Source organism: Megalobrama amblycephala, linkage group LG16, assembly GCF_018812025.1.
Source record: "Megalobrama amblycephala isolate DHTTF-2021 linkage group LG16, ASM1881202v1, whole genome shotgun sequence".
In the NCBI taxonomy this organism is placed as follows: Eukaryota; Metazoa; Chordata; class Actinopteri; order Cypriniformes; family Xenocyprididae; genus Megalobrama; species Megalobrama amblycephala.
The window spans coordinates 4285462-4307872 of record NC_063059.1 but is presented as its reverse complement, the minus strand read 5'-3'; the positions used below and the strand labels follow the sequence as shown (position 1 = coordinate 4307872).

Sequence of the window (22411 nt, the reverse complement as noted above, 5' to 3'; positions counted from 1 at the left end):
TCTTCACTCTTCATCACCTACGAGACTCTTTCTTCTTTATTTTCCGGTTATCTTACTCTTAAGTTAAAACCTTGTTTGAAAATCCCGCCGAAGAACCCTTCCTCGGGAAAAGGACCAATCGCTCCAGATTGCACGCACTGAAAGATGAAGTAACCAGAGCACCTAAACCTATGCAAGTATAGAACCATTCCTTTAGACGTGTTTTAAGCTCCATGTGTAAGTTGGGTTTCCTTGCTAGCTCTCAAAGGCTTTGTAATTTTGCCACTTCTTTGATCACCTCTGTTTTCTTGACTTTACTTTCGTTTTATTCTATGTATGTTCTTTTGTTGTATTTTAGTCATATATTCGTAGTTCATATCTATTACATACATTATATTCATGCTCGATTGTTTCTGTTGCTCATTCAGAAAATCAAGTAACTTTTACATTACGATTTTGCAAACAGCTTTACACTTTAATGCTAGAATAGGAAGTTATTTCTCGTGGCCAGAGGAATAATCTCCATTTATAATAGTCGATAAGGAAAACTGATAGTTTGCTGGACAAACTAGACCAGTCTTTCTAAATTAACTATTAAACTAGAACTAATCCTGAACCTTATGGGGCGGTTTCCCAGACAGAGATTAAGCCTAGTCCTAGAATAAAATGGCCCTTTAAACCAGATTAACAGAAATCTGCTTTCTGTCATGGTTTAAAATAGTCCTAGACTTAGTGTAGTCCAGCGTTTAATAAACTGATTTTCGGAAGGAAGACTAGAGCTACTCCAGGACTAAATTGAGGCTTAAATTAAACCTACCAGAAGGCAGGTTTAACTTCAGATTAACTTTGTGTTTCAAAGAAGACTCATGTATTACTTGGATATATATATATTGATACTGATATACACTGTGTGTATGTGTGTGTGTGTGTGTATATATATATATATATATATATACAGACCACCTTAAATTTTTCACTCTTTTTTATATTGCAGCCATTTGCTAAAATCATTTAAGTTCATTTTTTTCCTCATTAATGTACACACAGCACCCCATATTGACAGAAAAACACAGAATTGTTGACATTTTTGCAGATTTATTAAAAAAGAAAAACTGAAATATCACATGGTCCTTAGACCCTAGTATTTAGTACTTAGACCCTTTGCTCAGTATTTAGTAGAAGCACCCTTTTGATCTAATACAGCCATGAGTCTTTTTGGGAAAGCTGCCAAAGTTTTTCACACCTGGATTTGGGGATCCTCTGCCATTCCTCCTTGCAGATCCTCTCCAGTTCTGTCAGGTTGGATGGTAATCGTTGATGGACAGCCATTTTTAGGTCTCTCCAGAGATGCTCAATTGGGTTTAAGTCAGGGCTCTGGCTGGGCCATTCAAGAACAGTCACGGAGTTGTTGTGAAGCCCCTCCTTCGTTATTTTAGCTGTGTGCTTAGGGTCATTGTCTTGTTGGAAGGTAAACCTCCGGCCCAGTCTGAGGTCCTGAGCACTCTGGAGAAGGTTTTCGTCCAGGATATCCCTGTACTTGGCCGCATTCATCTTTCCCTCAATTGCAACCAGTCGTCCTGTCCCTGCAGCTGAAAAACACCCCCACAGCATGATGCTGCCACTACCATGCTTCACTGTTGGGACTGTATTGGACAGGTGATGAGCAGTGCCTGGTTTTCTCCACCATCTTGAATTAAGAGTCCTTCAGGTCTTATTTCCCACCATCTTGTTTTTTAGCAAACTCCATGCGGGCTTTCATGTGTCTTGCACTGAGGAGAGGCTTCCGTCGGGCCACTCTGCCATAAAGCCCCGACTGGTGGAGGGCTGCAGTGATGGTTGCCTTTCTACAACTTTCTCCCATCTCCCGACTGCATCTCTGGAGCTCAGCCACAGTGATCTTTGGGTTCTTCTTTACCTCTCTCACCAAGGCTCTTCTCCTCCGATAGCTCAGTTTGGCCGGACGGCCAGCTCTAGGAAGGGTTCTGGTCGTCCCAAACGTCTTCCATTTAAGGATTATGGAGGCCACTGTGCTCTTAGGAACCTTAAGCGCAGCAGAATTTTTTTTGTAACCTTGGCCAGATCTGTGCCTTGCCACAATTCTGTCTCTGAGCTCTTCTGGCAGTTCCTTTGACCTCATGATTCTCATTTGCTCTGACATGCACTGTGAGCTGTAAGGTCTTATATAGACAGGTGTGTGGCTTTCCTAATCAAGTCCAATCAGTACAATCAAACACAGCTGGACTCAAATGTAGAACCATCTCAAGGATGATCAGAAGAAATGGACAGCACCTGAGTTAAATATATGAGTGTCACAGCAAAGGGTCTGAATACTTAGGACCATGTGATATTTCAGTTTTTCTTTTTTAATAAATCTGCAGAAATGTCAACAATTCTGTGTTTTTCTGTCAATATGGGGTGCTGTGTGTACATTAATGAGGGAAAAAAATGAACTTAAATGATTTTATTAGCAAATGGCTGCAATATAACACAGTGAAAAATGTAAGGTTTTTTTAAATTAAATTAAAAACTGTAAATTACTTTCCGTACCCACTGTGTATATATATATATATACATATATATATATATATATATATATTGTTTTTTTTTTCTTTTTCTTTTTTTTTTGATGCTGTTCACTTTATTTAAACAATTTATTTTGATTTAACACCATTGTTTTTGGTTCAAATGTGATTGCATCATGTTAAATTGACTTGAAATGGTTACTAGAACTCACTTGATGTTTTCACTTTTAAATAACATGTTTCAGTCAAGTAACCCAATCAAACACGACTTTCACTTCCCATCATGCTTTGCAGTGCCTGGTTTTCTCCACCATCTTGGAGTCCTTCAGGTGTTTTTTTTGGCAAACTCCATGCAGGCTTTCATGTGTCTTGCACTGAGGAGAGGCTTCCGTCGGGCCACTCTGCCATAAAGCCCCGACTGGTGGAGGGCTGCAGTGATGGTTGCCTTTCTACAACTTTCTCCCATCTCCTGACTGCATCTCTGGAGCTCAGCCACAGTGATCTTTGGGTTCTTCTTTACCTCTCTCACCAAGGCTCTTCTCCTCCGATGCTGGAGAACACCGGGCTGAAGTGGGAGAGTAAATGTTGAAAAAGTGTTATTTTATGCATTTTTTTAGAGAGATGAGAATAGGGAGAGACATTTTACTGTTTAATGTTCTATTATGTAAAAGTTTTTGATATGTTAGTGTTTTTTGGAGATTACCGTTGTGGTGAAGCTTGTGCTTGGGTTGAGGACCTGCTAGCAAGAATTGTCTTTTTGGTAACACTTTATAATAACTGCACACTATGAAGCATTAGTTAAGCATTAGTTAATAGTTATTTCATCACTTATAAAGCATTAATAGACATTAGTAAGTAGTTTATAAATACAGCTATAATTGCTTTATTCTTGATTTATAAGCATATCTATAATGTGTTTAATAATTGTATTTTCATACTTAATTAATAATCAATTTATCATTTCTAAATTAAGTATTACATTATTTACAAACCAGTTATTTAGGAGTTGTCAGTAGTTCATTTAGTAAGTGTAAGTAAATGATTAATAAACTATTTAAACATTCATTTATACATCTTATTATTTAGACACATAGTAATAGTTACTTAGTGTGTTAGTAAATGTTTTATCAACACATATTCCTACTGCAATTCATGATTAATTCAGGTAGTTATAAAACATTTAGAAGTAGTCCGTTAACTATTTTTGTGAGCTCATCTAAAGTGAGGACTATTTATGCTTTGTAAAGCTTTTATAAATGAGATTTAAAGGTTCAGTGACCTTCTGCACTGCTGTTCTCTAATGTTTTAATGTTAGTACCGAGGTAGTTTTGACACTAGGAATATGTTAATAAAGCATTTATTAACACACTGAGTAACTAATACTATATGTCTAAATAATAAGATGCATAAATGTACATTTAAATATTTTATTAATCATTTACTTACACTTCCTAAATGATCTCATGAACCACTGACAACTCCTAAATTACTGGTTTGTGAATAATGTAATACATAATTTAGAAATGATAAATTGATCATTAATAAAGTATGAAAATACAATTATTAAACTCATTATAGATATGCTTATAAATCAAGAACAAAGCATTTATAGCTGTATTTATAAATGGCTTACTAATGTCTATTAATGTTTTATAAATGATGAATTAACTATTTACTAATGCTTAACTAATGCTTCATAGCGTGAGTTATTCTAAAGTGTTACCGTCTTTTTTTATATAATGAAGTAATCACTATGATAATGCTTTGGATCAAACCAGTGTCATATCTAGACTGCCAACATTGATCATCACATGTGTAAAAAGTTATGTTTAGTTTGTTGCTATGTAAAGACAAAACAAAAGCATTAATAATCATAGGATTATTATATATATATAGAATTCATCTTTTAAAATAGAATTCATTAAAACAGATTTCCAGGCATTTCTTTTTTTTTCCACAGCTAATGTATTTTGCTTGCTTTAAAAAGAACTGTCTCTTGTTTAATAAAGTTTTTTTTTTTTTTTTTTTTTTTTTGCTGCCATTGTTTTCCTTGGATTTGATTCTCAGTTCCATGCAATTTTAAGCTTTTCTTGGTTCATTCCATGTTTTACAGGCAACCTCTCTCATGCTAATTCAGATTAGCACAGTTGGTTTTAAATTAATCTAGTTTATTTTAAAGGTGCCGTAGAACGTCTTTTTAAAAGATGTAATATAAGTCTAAGGTGTCCACTGAATGTGTCTGTGAAATTTCAGCTCAAAATACATATGCGCCGATTCTGCACGGCCCCTTTAAATTCTCCTGCTCCCCGCCCACGGAGCTCGCGCTTGCCTTTAACAGCATAAACAAAGTTCACACAGCTAATATAACCCTCAAAATGGATCTTTACAAAGTGTTTATCATGCAACATGTCTAATCACATAAGTATGGTATTTATTTGGATGTTTACATTTGATTCTGAATGAGTTTGATAGTATGCTCCGTGGCTAAAGCTAACATTACACACTGTTGGAGAGATTTATAAAGAATGAAGTTGTGTTTATGAATTATACAGACTGCAAGTGTTTAAAAAATGAAAATAATGACAGTCTTGTCTCCATGAATACAGTAATAAACGATGGTAACTTTAACCACATTTAACAGTACATTAGCAACATGCTAACGTGGGCTGGCATATGCAAATATTGGGGTCATACATATTAATGATCCCAACTGTTACGTATCAGTCGGTGTTATGTTGAGATTCGCCTGTTCGTCGTAGGTCTTTTAAACAAATGAGATTTATATAAGGAGGAGGAAACAATGGTTTTTGAGACTCACAGTATGTCATTTCCATGTACTGAACTCTTGTTATTTAACTATGCCAAGGTAAGTTCAATTTTTAATTCTAGTGCACCTTTAAGTCTGGACTCCATAGTCCAGGTTTTAGTAATCTGTACTTAAACTGTGTTTCAGAAAGCCATTTTTTAAACCACAATTAACTATTCTAGAGTAAGGCCTATCCTGACTTAATTTAAACCCTGTCCGGGAAACCACCCCTAATTAATTATAATCCGTTGTAATTAATTCACAATATATGTGCATAATTCCCCCTTTGGTCGATTTATATTATAATTGATCATAACGCATTATGATTTAATTATACATATATTTCACCCATAATTTGAGCTAATTAATTAATTAATTTGTTGTAATTCATTACAAGAAACATGACTGGCCTTTTCACAAATCACAAAACTTTTCGCAATATACTGTAGTGTATTTTGGGTTTTGACATCTGAAAATTGTATTCTCTTCCCCTTACTGAACTCCACTCCCACTTCCTTACCTGCCCTATCTAAATACTTTATGTAACCACAATAATATAATAAGGGTCTCAATTTGAAATTCCTATCATTTAGAACAATTACTCATACAAACACAAATAATATACAAATAATAATTATTAAACTAAAACTTGATTATATCCAGATTATTAGATCAGTCCATTAAGCAAGAATTTCATGAAGTAATTAGCGGGAGGTACTCACTAATCCATCGTTTCCAGAAAAAAAATATCACAGAAGTACTGCACTTGTTTCCATCTTCTTCTGGAATAAATGTCTTTCTTCTGAAAATGCCCAGGAGGCAAAATAGAAAATCCTTTCATCTGAAGCAAATGATTAGGGGTTAATGCTTCTGGATCTTTAGCATCCTCTGAAACTGTAGTGATTGGTCGATCATTAAGTACGGCTTCCACTTCACATATAGCAGTCTGTAGGTCTTCATCATCAAGAGTCTGCTGTCTCAGGATGGAATATAAGATCTTTTTTGAGGATTCGAATGATTCGTTCCCATACACATCCATGATGAGAAGAACCTGAGGATTAAAAGATGATGCACCAATACTAAATTTCTCTGCTGATATGATAGCCGATTATTCAGAATGATATCGGCCGATGCCGATAGTTTGATTTTTCTTAAGGAAAATAAATCTCTCCCAAATAATGCTGCGAACTATACAGGGAACCCTATAATTTGGTACACTATATTATTAGTGGTTACAATTAACAACAGAGAAAATATATTCAGCTGCTATTTATTTTCAGATATAATAATTACACTCAAATAAAAACTGAAATGTTTGTATACAACTCAGCTGCACATAAGGTAGTTTTCATAAGCACTTGTCTTCATGGCAAACTTATTCAAACATAAAATTAACAGTAAAAAGCTCCTCTCTAGTGTTTTTTATAGTCAACTAAGGAACTGTGAACATTGGACATTATGTGACATTGTTCTCAAGCTGTTTTATTGACGTCTTCTCGCGACTAAAACACAGATAAAGTGATTTCATGAGACATGATATATACCGGTAAGTTGTACTGTATCTTTCAACATACCTTTTGACGTTCATGCATTTTTTTTTTTTGAGATATAACTTTTATTAACGTGGAAGAAAAGACTAATTTAAGTGTAGGACTAAATCTTAAGTGTCAGACTTAGAGATGATTCACAACACTTTGCTGTGCCACAAACGGGATTTTGGATGAAAATATAGGCATGGACCAGTCATTGAATAGACTTCCTTATTTAAGAATATTCTCAGATAAATTTACATTGAATGGTGAAATTCCTAAGAGGAGTTTACATTTAACACACATTTGACAACGAATTTTCAAAAGAATACATTATGATATACACATTGGAAATGAAAGATAAACACGTTTTCCACCATGTCTTAACTGCAAATTTTAAAATGGTGTGCTGTTAACTGACCTGCCTATATATAGCCTAGATTTTATGATATAATCAGCCACCATGGATTCCACAAGAAAACTGAACTGGTTGGAGGAAGAAGCACTACTGCTCGCTGAATTAGTCGAACAGGTTTATAAACAACATTATTCAGCGCTAACAAAGGTGATGCCTGCTGTGTCCAAATGATACCATTTGATAATAAATTAATTAATCATCATTAGTTCATGTTTTTGTAATACCCAAACTAATCATTTAGTATCTTTATAGCCATTAGACTTTTAGGTGCTGTAACAACGTTTGTGTAAAGGGTGGTTAGTTCAGTTTGGCTAAATACTAGCTAAATGCTTGCTAAAGACATAACACACATTGTATTTTGTGTGCAAAACGTTATTATATTAGTGTATTACTGTATATCATTGAACAGGATATTCCTTGAATCATACATTAACAGGAGAAATCAAATCAAATTTTCAAGAAAATACTTTATCAAAACAATGTAATATAAGCAGATCAAACTGTGTTGCCTTATAGTAATTGAATTGACCCTGTACACCTCTGACTCCTTAACCAACCCTAAACCCTCCTATACCACCAAACCTATTCCTAACCTTACCCATATCATACCATAATAGTAGCAAATGTGTTGTGCATTAACAAAAGCTATTAATCAGTGTAAGTATTTTAATTTACATAAAATAATGATCTGTTAATCATTAGGTAATAAGCTTGTAGCGAATTAACTCAAATGGGAAATATTAATAATTATTCATAACTCATTATGATTATTATTTATGATTAATTATGAACATGTAAATCCGTTAATCGGATTAACTGGATGTAGCTACATTAAGATTAATATTACAATCAATTAACCTGTTCGTCCAGTGAACGCTCAGTGTTGATTGTTTATTAATTCTAAGAAGTGTTAATTTCCAGGTTATGGAAAAATAACATTCTTATTGTACCGTACTACTCAGAGCATGTAGTCAGGATCTTAATCACTTAAAGGTGCTAAAGAGGATGTTTTGTTTTATACATTTTTGCAATATTACTTGAAACTGTCTTTACTAACTGATAAAAGACTATTTATTAGGTGCACTGAAATGAATCATATTAATATACATCATCTGTGAACGAGGTAGGGCCTTAAAAACATCAGCCAATCTTTTACGCGATCATCGCGTAAACGATTGGCCCTCTGGCTTGTCAATCACTGCCATGACTTTCCTTGTGAGAGACGAGCGTGGCTGCGCACTCCAATAACTTTCCACACTCCACAGGCGCCGCATGCAATGTTTTTGTCAGGAGACAGGAGTAACAACTGCAGATTATGAGTTACCTGCGGTGAGTCCGACATAATGAATCCACTAACACGACACAGCGAATGCCGGTGGTAAACACTCGTGTTCCAATACTCGTGCACGAGTTTTGGGAGGCGTTCCCTTGAAATGAGCTGTGAAGGAGGGGGGTTGTTCTTATGCATGCGCTCATTTCAAAAACTCAGTAACAGTCTTTGGTTTCTCAGTCGACGAAAAGATCCTCTTTATCACCTTTAAGAGGCAATTTATTAGCAGACGGAGTCAGAACCAAACATTTATTGTGCACAATCTTTATTAACTAACTCACAAACACATAACTAAACTAACAAACACATAACATACAACGAAGGTCACACACATACGTAGGTAAGGATGAGCAATGATAGAGTTAGACCAGAAGTGGAACTATTGATAGAGCTATAGGAAAAAGTCAAAGGCAATCTGGAAAAGAATCAGTTTCCTCAGTAATAAAACACCTTTGCTGACAAAGGTAAGTTTTACAAATCAATACTAAATCGCTGTTTAGTGTTCAAATGTATGATACTTGCAAGATGCCTTTAGGCTGAGGAGCGTCGGATCTGCCATCTGAGGAGAAATCTTGAGGATTTAGTCCAAAGTTGTTGCCAGTATCTTCTGCGTTGGATGGATTACTATGAATCAACTTATAGATAAGCTCATGGCTTGGTTGTAGGCCGAGGCCGGCAGGCCTCCAGGCCTCAGCCTGGAGAGGCATGCAGCAAGGAGGTCCGTTCAGTCGTCCACGAAGCAAGGAAAGAGGGGGAGTGGCATTTTTCGCTGGCTTTTAACCTCTGGTCAAAGTCACACCTCTTAGTTGTTGACCGGACCAATGAAGATGTTGTATTTCCGGGTGACAACACACCCCCTTGTCTGAGCTTTTACGACCGAGCAGATTAACTGGCTGAGTTTTTGAAGAAGAACTATTAAAGATTCTTGTAATACTAATGTGTTGCACAGTTATGGACATACCGCATACACAAGCATTTAAATCTTCTCGACACGAACCCATAGACACTAAACATGGCATAGCTGAAGTTACCTTAAATGTCATAAAACTTAAAAATCATAAAACATGTAAATACAATGACTGCAATACAACCACAGTAATAATGGATACCATTTCCTGGGAATATGCATGTGAATTTGTAGAACAGTCTGTCTATAAATTAATGCAGGAAAGTCTGTGTTCTGTGTGGAAAATGCAGGTTTCCTTGTGTCTCTGCTTTTCCACGTGCAACACATACATTCTTCAGGGCAATATAACGAAGGCTGGTTTTCCCGGGGGATGGTGACAGACTCCAGAGTGAGCTTTAAAAAGTATTGGTTAACTATAACAAATAATTGTGTCTGATTTGTCTCAGTCGTTTCAAGCTCATTAGCAAACATTAACAAGCACATAATCTTGTGTTTCTAGCTATATTAATATGTATTAACTAATGATCTGTTTAGCATTACATGAATATTCATTAATGATTTATTAATGAAAGTTATTATAAAGTGTTACCAAGTTTATACACTTGCAGACACATGAAACAAACATCCATATAACCACATATGAAACTGAAGTATAGGTGGGCCACTTACGATGAACTCTGATTTATTATGTGTTGTACCACCTGTATTATCTTTGTGGTTATCAGTAAATTTTCAAGTAAAAAAGCTCATTTTGGCAGTTCAAGTATTAACGTTATATCATTAATGAAATTTACATTTTACATTGTGAAATATACAGGCACAGTCGTACCGATATGTAATCCTGTAATACCTGAAACATTGCCACTGTATTTTTTACAGTGAATTTCTGGCAAGCATATAGCTGCCGTTCAAAAAAAGTTAATGATTTCAGAATAACGTAATAGTTCCTATTCATTAAAGTTCTTTTCAGAACACATATGTGCCAACTGTATTCTTTTTTTCTTTCTCAAAATGTTTATTTAATTATTTTATTACTTCCTTGGTTGCAGGGAGATGCTACATTAAATCAATGATGTTGTCAATGATGTTGCAAGAGTTTACACTGCCTTACTGGACAATTAAAGAAAAATGAAATAACGTAAAACTTTGATGTAACACTCTTTGGCTAATTATTTTGTTGCACTTACACTATCTATGCTATAGCAACTAAAAACACAAACATGACCCCCCTCAGCAGAGCTAATTAACCCAGACAAAAATGATCAAGTAATTGGTTCAGTCTTCCTGGAAAAATATCTTCATCTGTGTTTGAGTGGATGCAATGAGGTCATTACAATATATACAAGGTCAGTGGCTGTATAGTTTGTTGTCTTATTCCTATGGGAGCAGAGATCAAACTCACTGTATATATGCTCCCATTCGAGTGGCTACAGGTCTTAATGGGCGTCCATGCTCTACAGTGAATGACCAAACGACAGAGAAACCAAGAAACTCGGACAGGTATGTTTCCATGCAGTTGAATCTGAGCAATTATGACCAAAGTAAACAGAAAAAACAGATTTTTTTATGTAAACGTAGGAATGAATGTATATTTCCATTGAAAATAAACTTGTATGACTAAGAATTCTCTTTGTTTTTAGGTAGTTACCAGAAATGTGATTGTTGTGATGTTGCGATTTTTGCCAGTTTTAACTTTCAAAAATACATTTTTATTTGTTTTGTTCACAGGTCTTTTATTAAAAAAAAAAAAAAAAAAAAGTACATTGTTGTAGTTACTACCTATGCAGGCAGGATGAGAAATAGCCTGGGTACAAAGTTGTGAAGTGCCCATAAGAATGTTCTTGAAAAAAACTTTAGGAAAGGCTGAGACAGGAGAATGTACCAGACAATTGGTGGATATTTTATAGATGATACATTTGCTGTAATTTGGAGTAATTGTTTCTAGTTTCCAATTCATGGAGTAGTTAAATATGTGATAATGGCCATTTAATATAGAGGTCACAATGTGTTGCTAAACTATATGTCTCATTTCATACATGATGTTTATTTAATTCCATCAAGTGATAAAAATAATCATTTTGTACCCTGTAAAATAGGTTGCGACGACCACATTCAGAGTGCCATGATTGAGGAACTCCAAGGAGCAAACATCTCGCATACAAAGTTCTTATTTATGGGATTTCCAGAGATCTACAAATACAGACGTCTGCTTTTTCTGCCATTTTTTCTAAGTTACATTTTAGTCATGCTGGGGAATTCTTTGTTGCTTTTTGTGATCAAAAATACAGAAAGTCTTCACAGTCCGATGTACATTCTAGTGTCTGCTTTGGCAGTTGTCGACATCATTGTACCCACTGCCATTATCCCAGCAATGCTTCTTGGTTTCCTCTTTGACTTGAATGAAATATCTTTAACTGGATGTTTGACACAAATGTTTGTTACTCATTTCTTTTCTTCTGTTGAATCCACCATACTTTTAGCTATGGCTTTAGATCGCTTTGCGGCCATTTGCAAGCCATTGCATTACACTGAAATCATGAACTCATCCATGTTTTTGAAACTGCTTATTTTTACATTGATCAGAAGCGGCGCTATAATGTTTACACTAGTTGTTTTGGCTTCAACTTTGTCTTTTTGTGGGTCTAATGTTATCCATCATTGCTACTGTGACCACATGGCTCTTGTAAGCCTGGCCTGTGATTCAATAAGCAAAAATAATGCAATGGGTTTAGTTGTGATCATCTGTTTTGTGGGGATTGACATATCTGTTATTTTCTTCTCTTATGTGAAAATCTTGCATGTTGTGTTGGGAGCTGCAGCCGGAGATGATCGTTGGAAAGCCTTTCATACCTGTGGTACACACTTAATGGTTATGATGTGTTTTTACTTTGTGGGTAGTATTACCTTTCTCTCACGAAATCTTCACATTCCAATCCCAATTGATGTTAATACCTTTCTGGGTGTTATGTATATAGTATTCCCTGCAAGTGTCAATCCAATCATTTATGGTGTGCGAACAAAAGAAATAAGGAGTGCTTTACTGAAAATGTTTAAAATAAATATTAATAGAGTTTCCATTGTGAAGGTTTCTACAATAAAGATTTAAGTGTCTGAGCAGTCATTGAATTTGACATTTTGTCTATAAACTGAAATAGAAATGTTTGTAATCCTATAAAGTGTTTTTCAAGTCAGAAATAGTGATCATAACCATGTTAAAGTCTGTAAGTTTCAGGTAAACATCTTGTCAATGGAGAAAACTTTTGGGAATCACCGATTCTGTTCATTATTGCATAAAGTACACTGTAATAAATGGATACTCTGTAATAAATGGATTTTTTTTTTCTATAAAATTGGAGATTCATTGAAAATGAAATTCAAAGAAATGGTAACAGTGTGCTTATAGCTTTAAGATTACATATCTGTCCTGCTAACAATCAAGTTGTTGCTTCACGCCTAAAATGGGGGGATCGGGAAGTAGAGTTAGATAACAAACAATCCAAAAACAATCCTGTTTTATTACAGTTAACTACATATGAACAATACAAAAATAATCCTGTATCAGTACAGTTAACTGCATACAAACAAACCTTCTCATCAGCTTTTTTTCACAAGTAAGATATGGTTTTGGCAAAATGTATTCAGTAGGTTAATTATATTTAGGTCCAGTAATTAATCATTACAACTAATTCCCTGAAAGACGCTTAATCCGCAGCTTTCTCCAGGATGACTACATTATATCTGCATTTGGTGTACTAAGTTTTGGATGAAAGCAGCCTCCTATAAACAATTTTGACCTCTAATATCTGTGCATATTCATTTCATAAGTCCCATGAAAACAATTACAAATTAAATTATCATGACACTTCCTATACATGTCACTATTTGTTTACATGAGCAGGCGCAGGTTGCTAATTTGCTCAAACTCATTATACTCATTATGCTAACTCCAATGAAAGGGCTCTAAATTAAGCAGTGCCAACAGATTAAATGAGCTCAGGGATCATCAGAAAATCCCACAGCGATCAAGTGTGCAAAGAAAGGGTCAATTATAACCACTCCAAAATTAATTAAACAACCATCTACTGGATTCATCTGCTCATAATTGGCCACTCATGACCATGTTTTCAAACTGAAAATGTTAATGAACATAAACAATTTACATGAATATCCCCATGTGTGCATATGTTTTCAGGTTTGCATGTCTGAAACAAAAATGTCAAATGGGAAGTTGTTTTTCCATGGTTAGTAACTATTGAAGAAACAGCCCTTAATCAATTAGTCGACATGCTGGAGCCTATCGCAGTGTCTCAAACTGTAGGTAGGGAAAAACCCTGGATGTCTTTGGATTATGGGGAAAACCCACAACCGACATCAACACAGGAAGAATATAGAAAACCTTCCTGCTATGACACTTCCACTTATTTGGAATATTACACAATTACACATGCAAAACACAAAAAGATATAGTTTGTGATACAGAATGCCCAGACAGAGAAGGTGGATGGAGACCAGGATTTTTTTAAACTTCATCATATCTGCTCTAGGAAGGAAACGTCTGCTCCTCTGTTTTTAACTCACTTGTACTTTGCACCTTATTGCACCATGCAATTGATATAATAAATTTTGTATTTTTCTAGACTTTAGTCTTTTTTTGGATTCAGTGTGCGGCCAGACACTTTTTTTTTCTGTTTTGCTCAAGTTTATCTTTTTTGGTTCTACGCACCTGAAGGAAAAAAATAATTTTTCAACTGAGAGCGCAACAACTTTCTTTGATTTATACTTTTTATGTGTATGCTGCTCTATTTATGACTGAAGATGTCGTCTTTTGCTGAGATCAACTTAATCACGGATTCCAAAGCAACAACCTTCACCTACAATCCTGAAGATTCTGAAGATATCCTTTTTCCTAGAGCTGAAATCAGTGTCCTGCATTCAGAAACGATTCAAAATTCTATGAATCAGTACAATCACCTCCTGGAGAAAGAGATCTGCTATACTTTGCATGGTTCAACTCTTAGTGAATACTGGAGAGCAAGTCGAATTCCCAGAGGTCTGAGAATCCAAAAGGCACCCTCGATTGGTGGAGGAGATCCTGAGTTCTGCAAGAAATGTTGTGAAATCATGAATAAAGCATAATTGGATCTCACTCTTTTTGTCATTGAATTCACACAGAAGGAACTCATAAAAGTGAGAGTAGATATTGAAGAAACCAAAGCCTCCATCGTGGCATCCCACAGTGAAGTTACCTTCAACAGACAAGTGGAATTGCTGAATACCTCCTTAGCAGAATTTAAACAAGACCTACAACAGAAGAAGATACGATTTTGCAGAGATACATTGGACTACAAAGATAACAGAGTCTATCTCTGGCTTAACCATAACCGTACGTTCACCAGACCCTCACGTAATGTCAGGTTTGAAGATGAGATTCCATTCACTTCTGCATCAAGTGGAGACAGTGATGTGGATTTTTTTATCCGATCACACAAGCGACACAGAAAATCATCGAAGAATGTCACGTCAATACCTACTTTGCAGAAGACCACTCGACGGGGGAGGCGTGGGGTAAGAGGAAATACTCGACAAACAGTTCGGAAGAGATGAACCCGCCTAAAGACAATCTCATCTTCAATCTTACAGGTCAAGAATTGCATCCACAAGAAGTAAGTCTGCTTAAAAAGGGCTTAAGTTCTGTTCCATATAAAGCCACAGACCCTTTTGTCACAAGATTGAACTTTTCAAGTTTTTTCGGACACTAAGACTTAAATGCTTCTATAAAAATGCTCCAGTAGATCAAAAATTGCACATGAGTGTAATGTCTGAGCTAAATTCAAACCTACCAGTACCTTTTGTCCATCTGTATCTAATTCCTCTATTGACACATATTGTAGGCTAGTGGAAAGGGATGTGACTAATTTATTTGATCAGTCATCGTCATCTCAGAACAAAAAGTCTAATTTGACACTTTCTGAAAAAGAGGCCCTTGATAAACTGTGTCATAATAAAGATATCATAATCAAACCTGCAGATAAAGTAGGTGGATTGGTGATCCTTCCTCAAGCTCTTTATATTCAGGAGGCTCTTCGTCAATTAGATAATACCAGCTATTATCAAGTCTTGCCATCAGATCCAACGGCCCAGTTCAGAGGGAGATTGAGATGTTTCTTCAGAAAGCACATGCTCATCTACTGATCTCTGACAAAGAGATGTGATACTTGTTCAATCGTTCTCCAAGTAAGCCAGTGTTCTACATCCTACCCAAGGTACATAAAAGCTTGATTGATACACCAGGACGGCCTATAGTAGCCGGTAACAATACTTTGACTGAACCACTCTTGAATTTTGTTGATTTTGTTCTGAGACCGTTAGTCACATCTCTTCCCAGTTATCTGAGAGATACAGCAGATTTCCTCCAACGTCTATCAACTATTCAATATGTTGAACAGGATGTTATACTGGCAAATATGGATGTGACTTCAATATATACCAATATTCCACATCATGAAGGCCTATTGGCCCTTAAACATTTTCTTGATTTACGTGTGGAAGACGATGCCCTTCCATCTAAATTTATCATTGAAATGGCTGAAATGGTTCTCACTAAGAATTATTTCCTATTTGAAAACCAGTATTATTTACAGATTGAGGGGACTGCCATGGGGGCCACTATGGCTCTTGACTATGCCAATTTATATCTGGGCTTTTTGGAGGATAGATATGTTTTTAATAACAATCCTTTTTTTGACAATATCATTCTGTTCATATCATTCATTTAGATTAATTTCAAACCATAATATACTCTTCTCAAATCAGTGTTGATTGGGTGTCCATTGTAACAGCTTACTCCATATAAAATGATGCAGTTTAATTAATTCACCTATGATTAGCATCCTGTTTTAAAAGAGAAATAGAGGCATAATAATGTCATTTATGTTCATTATCTCATTTAAATTTAAAATAAGTTCTATAGTTCATCAATATCAATCAAGAGTTATATTACTAAATATTTGAAGCAAGATAATACTTCCAAACAATCTTAAAAAAAAAAAAAAAAAAAAAACAGCATTTGCTGTGACTAACTTGTGTTCCAATTTAACAAGTCCCAAATCTCCATGCAATGCAGGGGGAGGGAAAGATAGAGTATTTAAGAGCAGGGAAGAGTTTGCTCAGTGGTAGGGAGAGACAGAACAGAAAACATATAAAATCAATGGAGTACAGGAGAGCTTTAAACTAAATATGAAAAACAATATTTAGCTCATTTCTTCTTGAAGATTTTGTATGCTTAATATGTTTGGATAGGTAATAACCATCTACTGTCTTTGTTTTGTTGAGCTATGCATTATATATATTTAAAATGTTTTGTGTATTTGAGATTAAACAGTTTACAAATTATGAGGAATAACTGCTGTTTATTTTTGCTGTTTTTTTTTTTTTTTTTTTTTTAAAGGTCTGTACTACAAATTTAAAGAGCAGAATGGGTGACCAATCAAACAACGTCTCTTTTAATGATTTCCAGTTAATTGGATTCACAGACCTTAAAGGGTACCGGCCATTACTCTTCATTCCTTTTTGCATCATATTAATCTATACATTATTTTCTAATGCCATTTTGATGATTGTCATTGCAAAACATAGTAAATTGCATGCTCCCATGTATATTTTAATTGGCCTGATCGCAACTTTGGGCTTTTTTGTGCCGATATACTTTATTCCAAGGATGTTGGTCAGTTTTTTGTGGGACTGGAATACAATTACACGACATGAATGTCTAATTCAAATGTTTTGTCTGCATTTTTCTGGTTGTTTTCAGTCCACCATCTTGCTTGGGATGGCTGTGGACAGATATTTTGCTATTATTTATCCTTTACGTTACAATGATTTTGTAAATTTGACAAACTCACTTATTTTCTCTGCAGCTTTTAGCATTCGAAACGCTGTTGTCATTATTGCCATGGTTGGCCTAGTTGTGCCACTTACTTTTTGTAGAACAAATATGGTTTACCACAGTTTCTGTGAGCATACATCAGTTGTCAATCTAGCTTGTAATGATATTTCAAAAAACTATTTAGCTCTTACAATAGCTTTTGGGTTAACATCCGCTGATTGTTTTGTGATATTCTGCTCTTATGTCATCATTTTTGTTGTTATATTTCGCTCTCCTTCTGGTGAATCCCGCCACAAAGCCATTCACACATGCACCACACACTTGATGACTATAGCAATAGCCTATATCAGTGTTACTGCTGCATTTGTTGGGTATAGAGTAGCTACAATACCCCGAGATATCCGTATCTTAACTAGCGCAATGTATCACCTTGTTCCTGCAATATGTAACCCTGTTATTTATGGTCTCAGAACCACAGAAATTAGAACACAAATTGTGAAATTTTTTAAATTTAATAAAGTTACTACATACTGATGGTCAAATACACTTGATGTAAGACATTTATAATAAGAGTTTTTTTTTTTAATAAGGTAATTATCTGTTGTAAAATTGTCTATTGTAGCTTCTTTTTTTCTTCATCCAGGATGTCAAATACAAGTCTGCAGAAAAGTTAGTCTCTAAATTTCTAAACAAATTCTTTTTTGCTATTTTGTTGTTCACCATTTGTGCCTGAGTTCATTCTACTCACAACTTACTCTCTATTAGTATTAAGACTGCTGTTAGTTCCATTGCACTAATTTTACAAAATTGTATCTAAAAAATAAAATATTTTCCAATTGACTGCTTTATTACTATGTTCATGCACTGTATACTGTAGTTAATTTTCTACCAAATTGAATAAACATGAATGCATTCATTAAATTGTCAAATTATTTTGAAAAACAATGGATTATTGTCATACATGCCTATAGACTTTTTAAACTATTAATTATGGTTGTGTATGTTTAACGACGGAAAAAGAGGAAAAAACTTGAATATACAAGCCACTTCTCTGCGATTAGAGTGACCAATGTCATTAACATTTAGACCAATGCAAACCATGTTTACAGCTTGATACGATAAAAATGACCTCAGCATATCCATTACCATAATCTTTTTATTCCCACAAAATGAACAGTATACTATTGATATGTATGTATTATGAGTATCATCAACTCAAGCAAATGAATTGCATTACTGAATGTTTTAGTTCTACTCATTTATACAATTTACAACAAATTTAATTTCCATGAATTAAACATTTGACTTCACAAAGCAATGATTTAACTTATTATAGCACAATGGTAGAATTATATATTGAACTGGAAGATACAACCACTATAATTAAGAAAGGGGGAGGAGGGGGAATCAAAGATATACTACAGGGGGCGTATTACAGAAAGATCTTAACTTTAGAATCCTATCTTATCTGTTTGGTAACCCTGGCAAATTCAGTTAGAACCCCATTTAGGACAAAAGCTATTACAGAATGATGTTTCTTATGCGCATGATCTTATCATAACTATGGACAGGAAAAGGGCATTACAGAAGCATTCTAACTCAACAAAAACTGTCTTCAACCCTCTGGAGTCTGAGGCTGATTTGGGGCCTGGAGAAGTTTTGACATACCCTGACATTTGTGCTTTTTTCAGTTGTTCATAAACATATAAATGACAAAAGTGTCATTACACTGTATTCAGCACAAACTAGGCTACAATAATATATGAGGAACATGTATGTACATGTTTGTGTTTTTGAAGGAATAATGTTTATGCGTGGTTACTGAAAAAACAAAAAACTTAAGTCACTGAAATAAGGCCAAAAAAAGTATAGTAAATCTGTGTTTACAATACTTTAGGGTATTGGAGGTTGTAAACTAGAGTTTTTGCTTCAAAATTATGTAAAAATTATGCTGCCTACTCCTTCATATAAAACAATATATTGATTTAGTTTTTGTAAGACACTTTTTGCCAAGAAACACAGTATGCGTGGAGGCGTGAATCACCACTGAATAATGGGCCATTCTCACCTGAGAAGACAAAATAATTGCATAGTAATGAGCTGAAATGACTTGCATATTAATGAGGCATTTCAGTCAGGTAGGCTGTGAAAAAAACCTTCTGTGATGTCTCAAGCTCATCATGATATATGAAACATACAGAAAAATATTATTACAATATAAAGTAATGGTTTTATATTATACTTTAAAATATAATGTATTTCTGTGATGCAAAGAGTCTGAATATAGGCTTTTAGTTTAAAAGCATGCACATTTGGAGAAATATTGGATTCTCATATGCTTATGTCAATTTTCTGTACAGAGGAGTTATATATATTTTATGAAAAGAGAGCCATGTCAGAAGTCCGTGATTCAGCTCATTATCTGCTAATGCGGCCACGGCCACGGAGCCAGCGCTATTCAGACGCAAATTCAGAGGCAATACATGCATTCTCAATCGTCTCAATCGTGTATTTATTATCTTGAAAAGTGTTTATCTGGATGTAAAAGTCATGGTTAGGGAGCTCTAGAAGACATGCAGTTAGTTCCTGTTTTCTTTTCTTCTACAGATGAATTTTAGATGAGTTTTTGTTTCTTTAGCGCCCTCCGGCTGCAGTATGAATTGGAAACTCCATTCATGGAATAGCCTCTTCTTCTTTTAGATGAATTTGTGGACTAAAAATGCACAGAGAGCGCCCTCCGACTTCAAGGATGAATTGAAAACACCAGCGCTCATAGTAATGACAATGAATATTAAATAAATATAACTTCTCTGTATAGAAAATTGACATAAGCATATGAGAATCCAATATTTCTCCAAATGTGCATGCTTTTAAACTAAAAGCCTATATTCAGACTCTTTGCATCACAGAAATACATTATATTTTAAAGTATAATATAACACCATTATTTTATATTGTAATAATATTTTTCTGTATGTTTCATATATCATGATGAGCTTGAGACATCACAGAAGGTTTTTTTCACAGCCTACCTGACTGAAATGCCTCATTAATATGCAAGTCATTTCAGCTCATTATCAGCTCATTATCCAATTCTTTTGTCTTCTCATGTGAGAATGGCCCATTTTTCAGTGGTGATTCACGCCTCCATGCATACTGTGTTTCTTGGCAAAAAGTGTCTTACAAAAACTAAATCAATATATTGTTTTATATGAAGGAGTAGGCAGCATAATTTTTACATAATTTTGAAGCAAAAACTCTAGTCTACAACCTCCAATACCCAAAAGTCTTGTGAACACAGATTTAATATACTTATTTTGGCCTTATTTCAGTGACTTAAGTTTTTTGTTTTTTCAGTAACCACGCATAAACATTATTCCTTCAAAAACACAAACATGTACATACATGTTCCTCACATATTATTGTAGCCTAGTTTGTGCTGAATACAGTGTAATGACACTTTTGTCATTTATATGTTTATGAACAACTGAAAAAAGCACAAATGTCAGGGCATGTCAAAACTTCTCCAAGCCCCAAATCAGCCTCAGACTCCAGAGGGTTAACAAAAGTTCTCTTTCTGCAGCACTTAAAGGGTTAGTTCACCCAAAAGTGAAAATAATGTCATTTATTACTCACCCTCATGTTGTTTTCAATGGACGCTTATGCAACGGATTGGATTAATCTCGCGATCGCTATTTCATTACAAAGGTATGGAGTCCTGTTTTGATTTTGCGTGTTATCATTTGCAAATTAAAATTACTGGTGCTGGAGCATCTATATCGTAAAAAGACACCATAGATAGTAAACCTTAGAACTTTTAAATTATATAACTTATCTTTATTAATATTTTAGATACTAAGATCGATATAGCTTCTTTAGCCTGCTAACATGGTCATGTCGAGCTAGGCAGGCGTGGTTTCAGCAACCAGGCACATCAGTTCCAACTACGTCCCGCCTCTTTGCCCATTTTCAGTTATCTGGGAGTGACGTGCGGTGACGTGCTGCTAAGATGGCAGCAGCCTCATTTTCACTTCAAAAATGCTCTTCAGAAATCTACGGGTGATGTCACGGACAGACTACAGTCTATGAATCATACACTGTGGCAATAGTGAAAAGCACATTTTGTTAATTAAAAAAAATTGATGTAACTAGTTACCTGATAACTTATTAGGGTTACAGTGTACCTTATAATAAACTTTATGATATTTTTTTTCATAAATAACCAGTGTAAATACAATTTGATATGGTTCACTCACAGTGAGTCAGTTTTGCTGATGCTTGTGGTGAAAACGTCTTAGGTTACGCATGTAACGTCTCGGTTCGATATTTGCATCAGATGCGCTGCCCCACAGCTTGGTTATTTAATGAGCAGCAGCTGCATCGCATACTTCACGGTTTTTGCAGCGACACAGCAGCTGTGGCGACGGGACGTATTGTCTCCATTCCCTCCTTCACGGAACGAGGCTTACATACATAATCAAGATGTTCCCTTTCAGTCGGTCACTCTCTGCGTCACGTCGGAAACAGAGGAATTGGGATCCCTACCTATGAATTGGGATCCCTACCTAAGTGCCACAGGTTCTGCCGCCATGCAGTGCCCTGTGTAAGACACCTAGGCCCACTCGTAGATGGAACAGAGCTTACCCAGAGAAATAAACACTGCCCACTCAATGAATTTGGATAACACTGGGAAAGCGTACCCTTTCTATAGGAATAGGAACACTACGGAAGCCACATCCTGCAAGAGGTCTAGTAGAGTATACACACATGGACTAACCCAGTAGGGCCGTCTACATACAGAGGTCTCTGAGTGGCTCTCACCCGGTTTGGGAGGATGCAACACATGGCAGAGACAGCAGAGTCGACTCTACCAAGGGAAAGACACTTCTGCTTAGGAGCTTACCATGGAAAATACACATATGGGATCCCCTCAGGGTTGTACATATGGACATCCAGCCTAGAACTGGTTCTCAAGGATGCATCAGATGCAGGCCTGCCGTCCGGCTGCCAGATCGGAGGACTCAACAGGGACAGC

At 35.5% G+C, this 22411-nt stretch overlaps 2 protein-coding genes across 2 annotated transcripts; both read left to right on the top strand.

Annotated features, from left to right (window-relative positions):
- The first annotated feature begins 10937 nt into the window (after positions 1–10937).
- or55e1 (odorant receptor, family 55, subfamily E, member 1) lies at positions 10938–12814 on the top strand. Its single transcript, XM_048162046.1, has 2 exons — positions 10938–10991; positions 11588–12814. Exons 1-2 carry the CDS (start codon positions 10955–10957, stop codon positions 12595–12597), a joined length of 1047 nt encoding a protein of 348 aa, XP_048018003.1. The 5' UTR covers positions 10938–10954; the 3' UTR covers positions 12598–12814.
- Positions 12815–16644: 3830 nt separating this feature from the next.
- On the top strand, positions 16645–18514 carry or55c1 (odorant receptor family 55, subfamily C, member 1). The gene is made up of 2 exons (XM_048162047.1): positions 16645–16790; positions 16939–18514. Exon 2 carries the CDS (start codon positions 16966–16968, stop codon positions 17908–17910), a length of 945 nt encoding a protein of 314 aa, XP_048018004.1. The 5' UTR covers positions 16645–16790; positions 16939–16965; the 3' UTR covers positions 17911–18514.
- The last annotated feature ends 3897 nt before the right edge of the window (positions 18515–22411 follow it).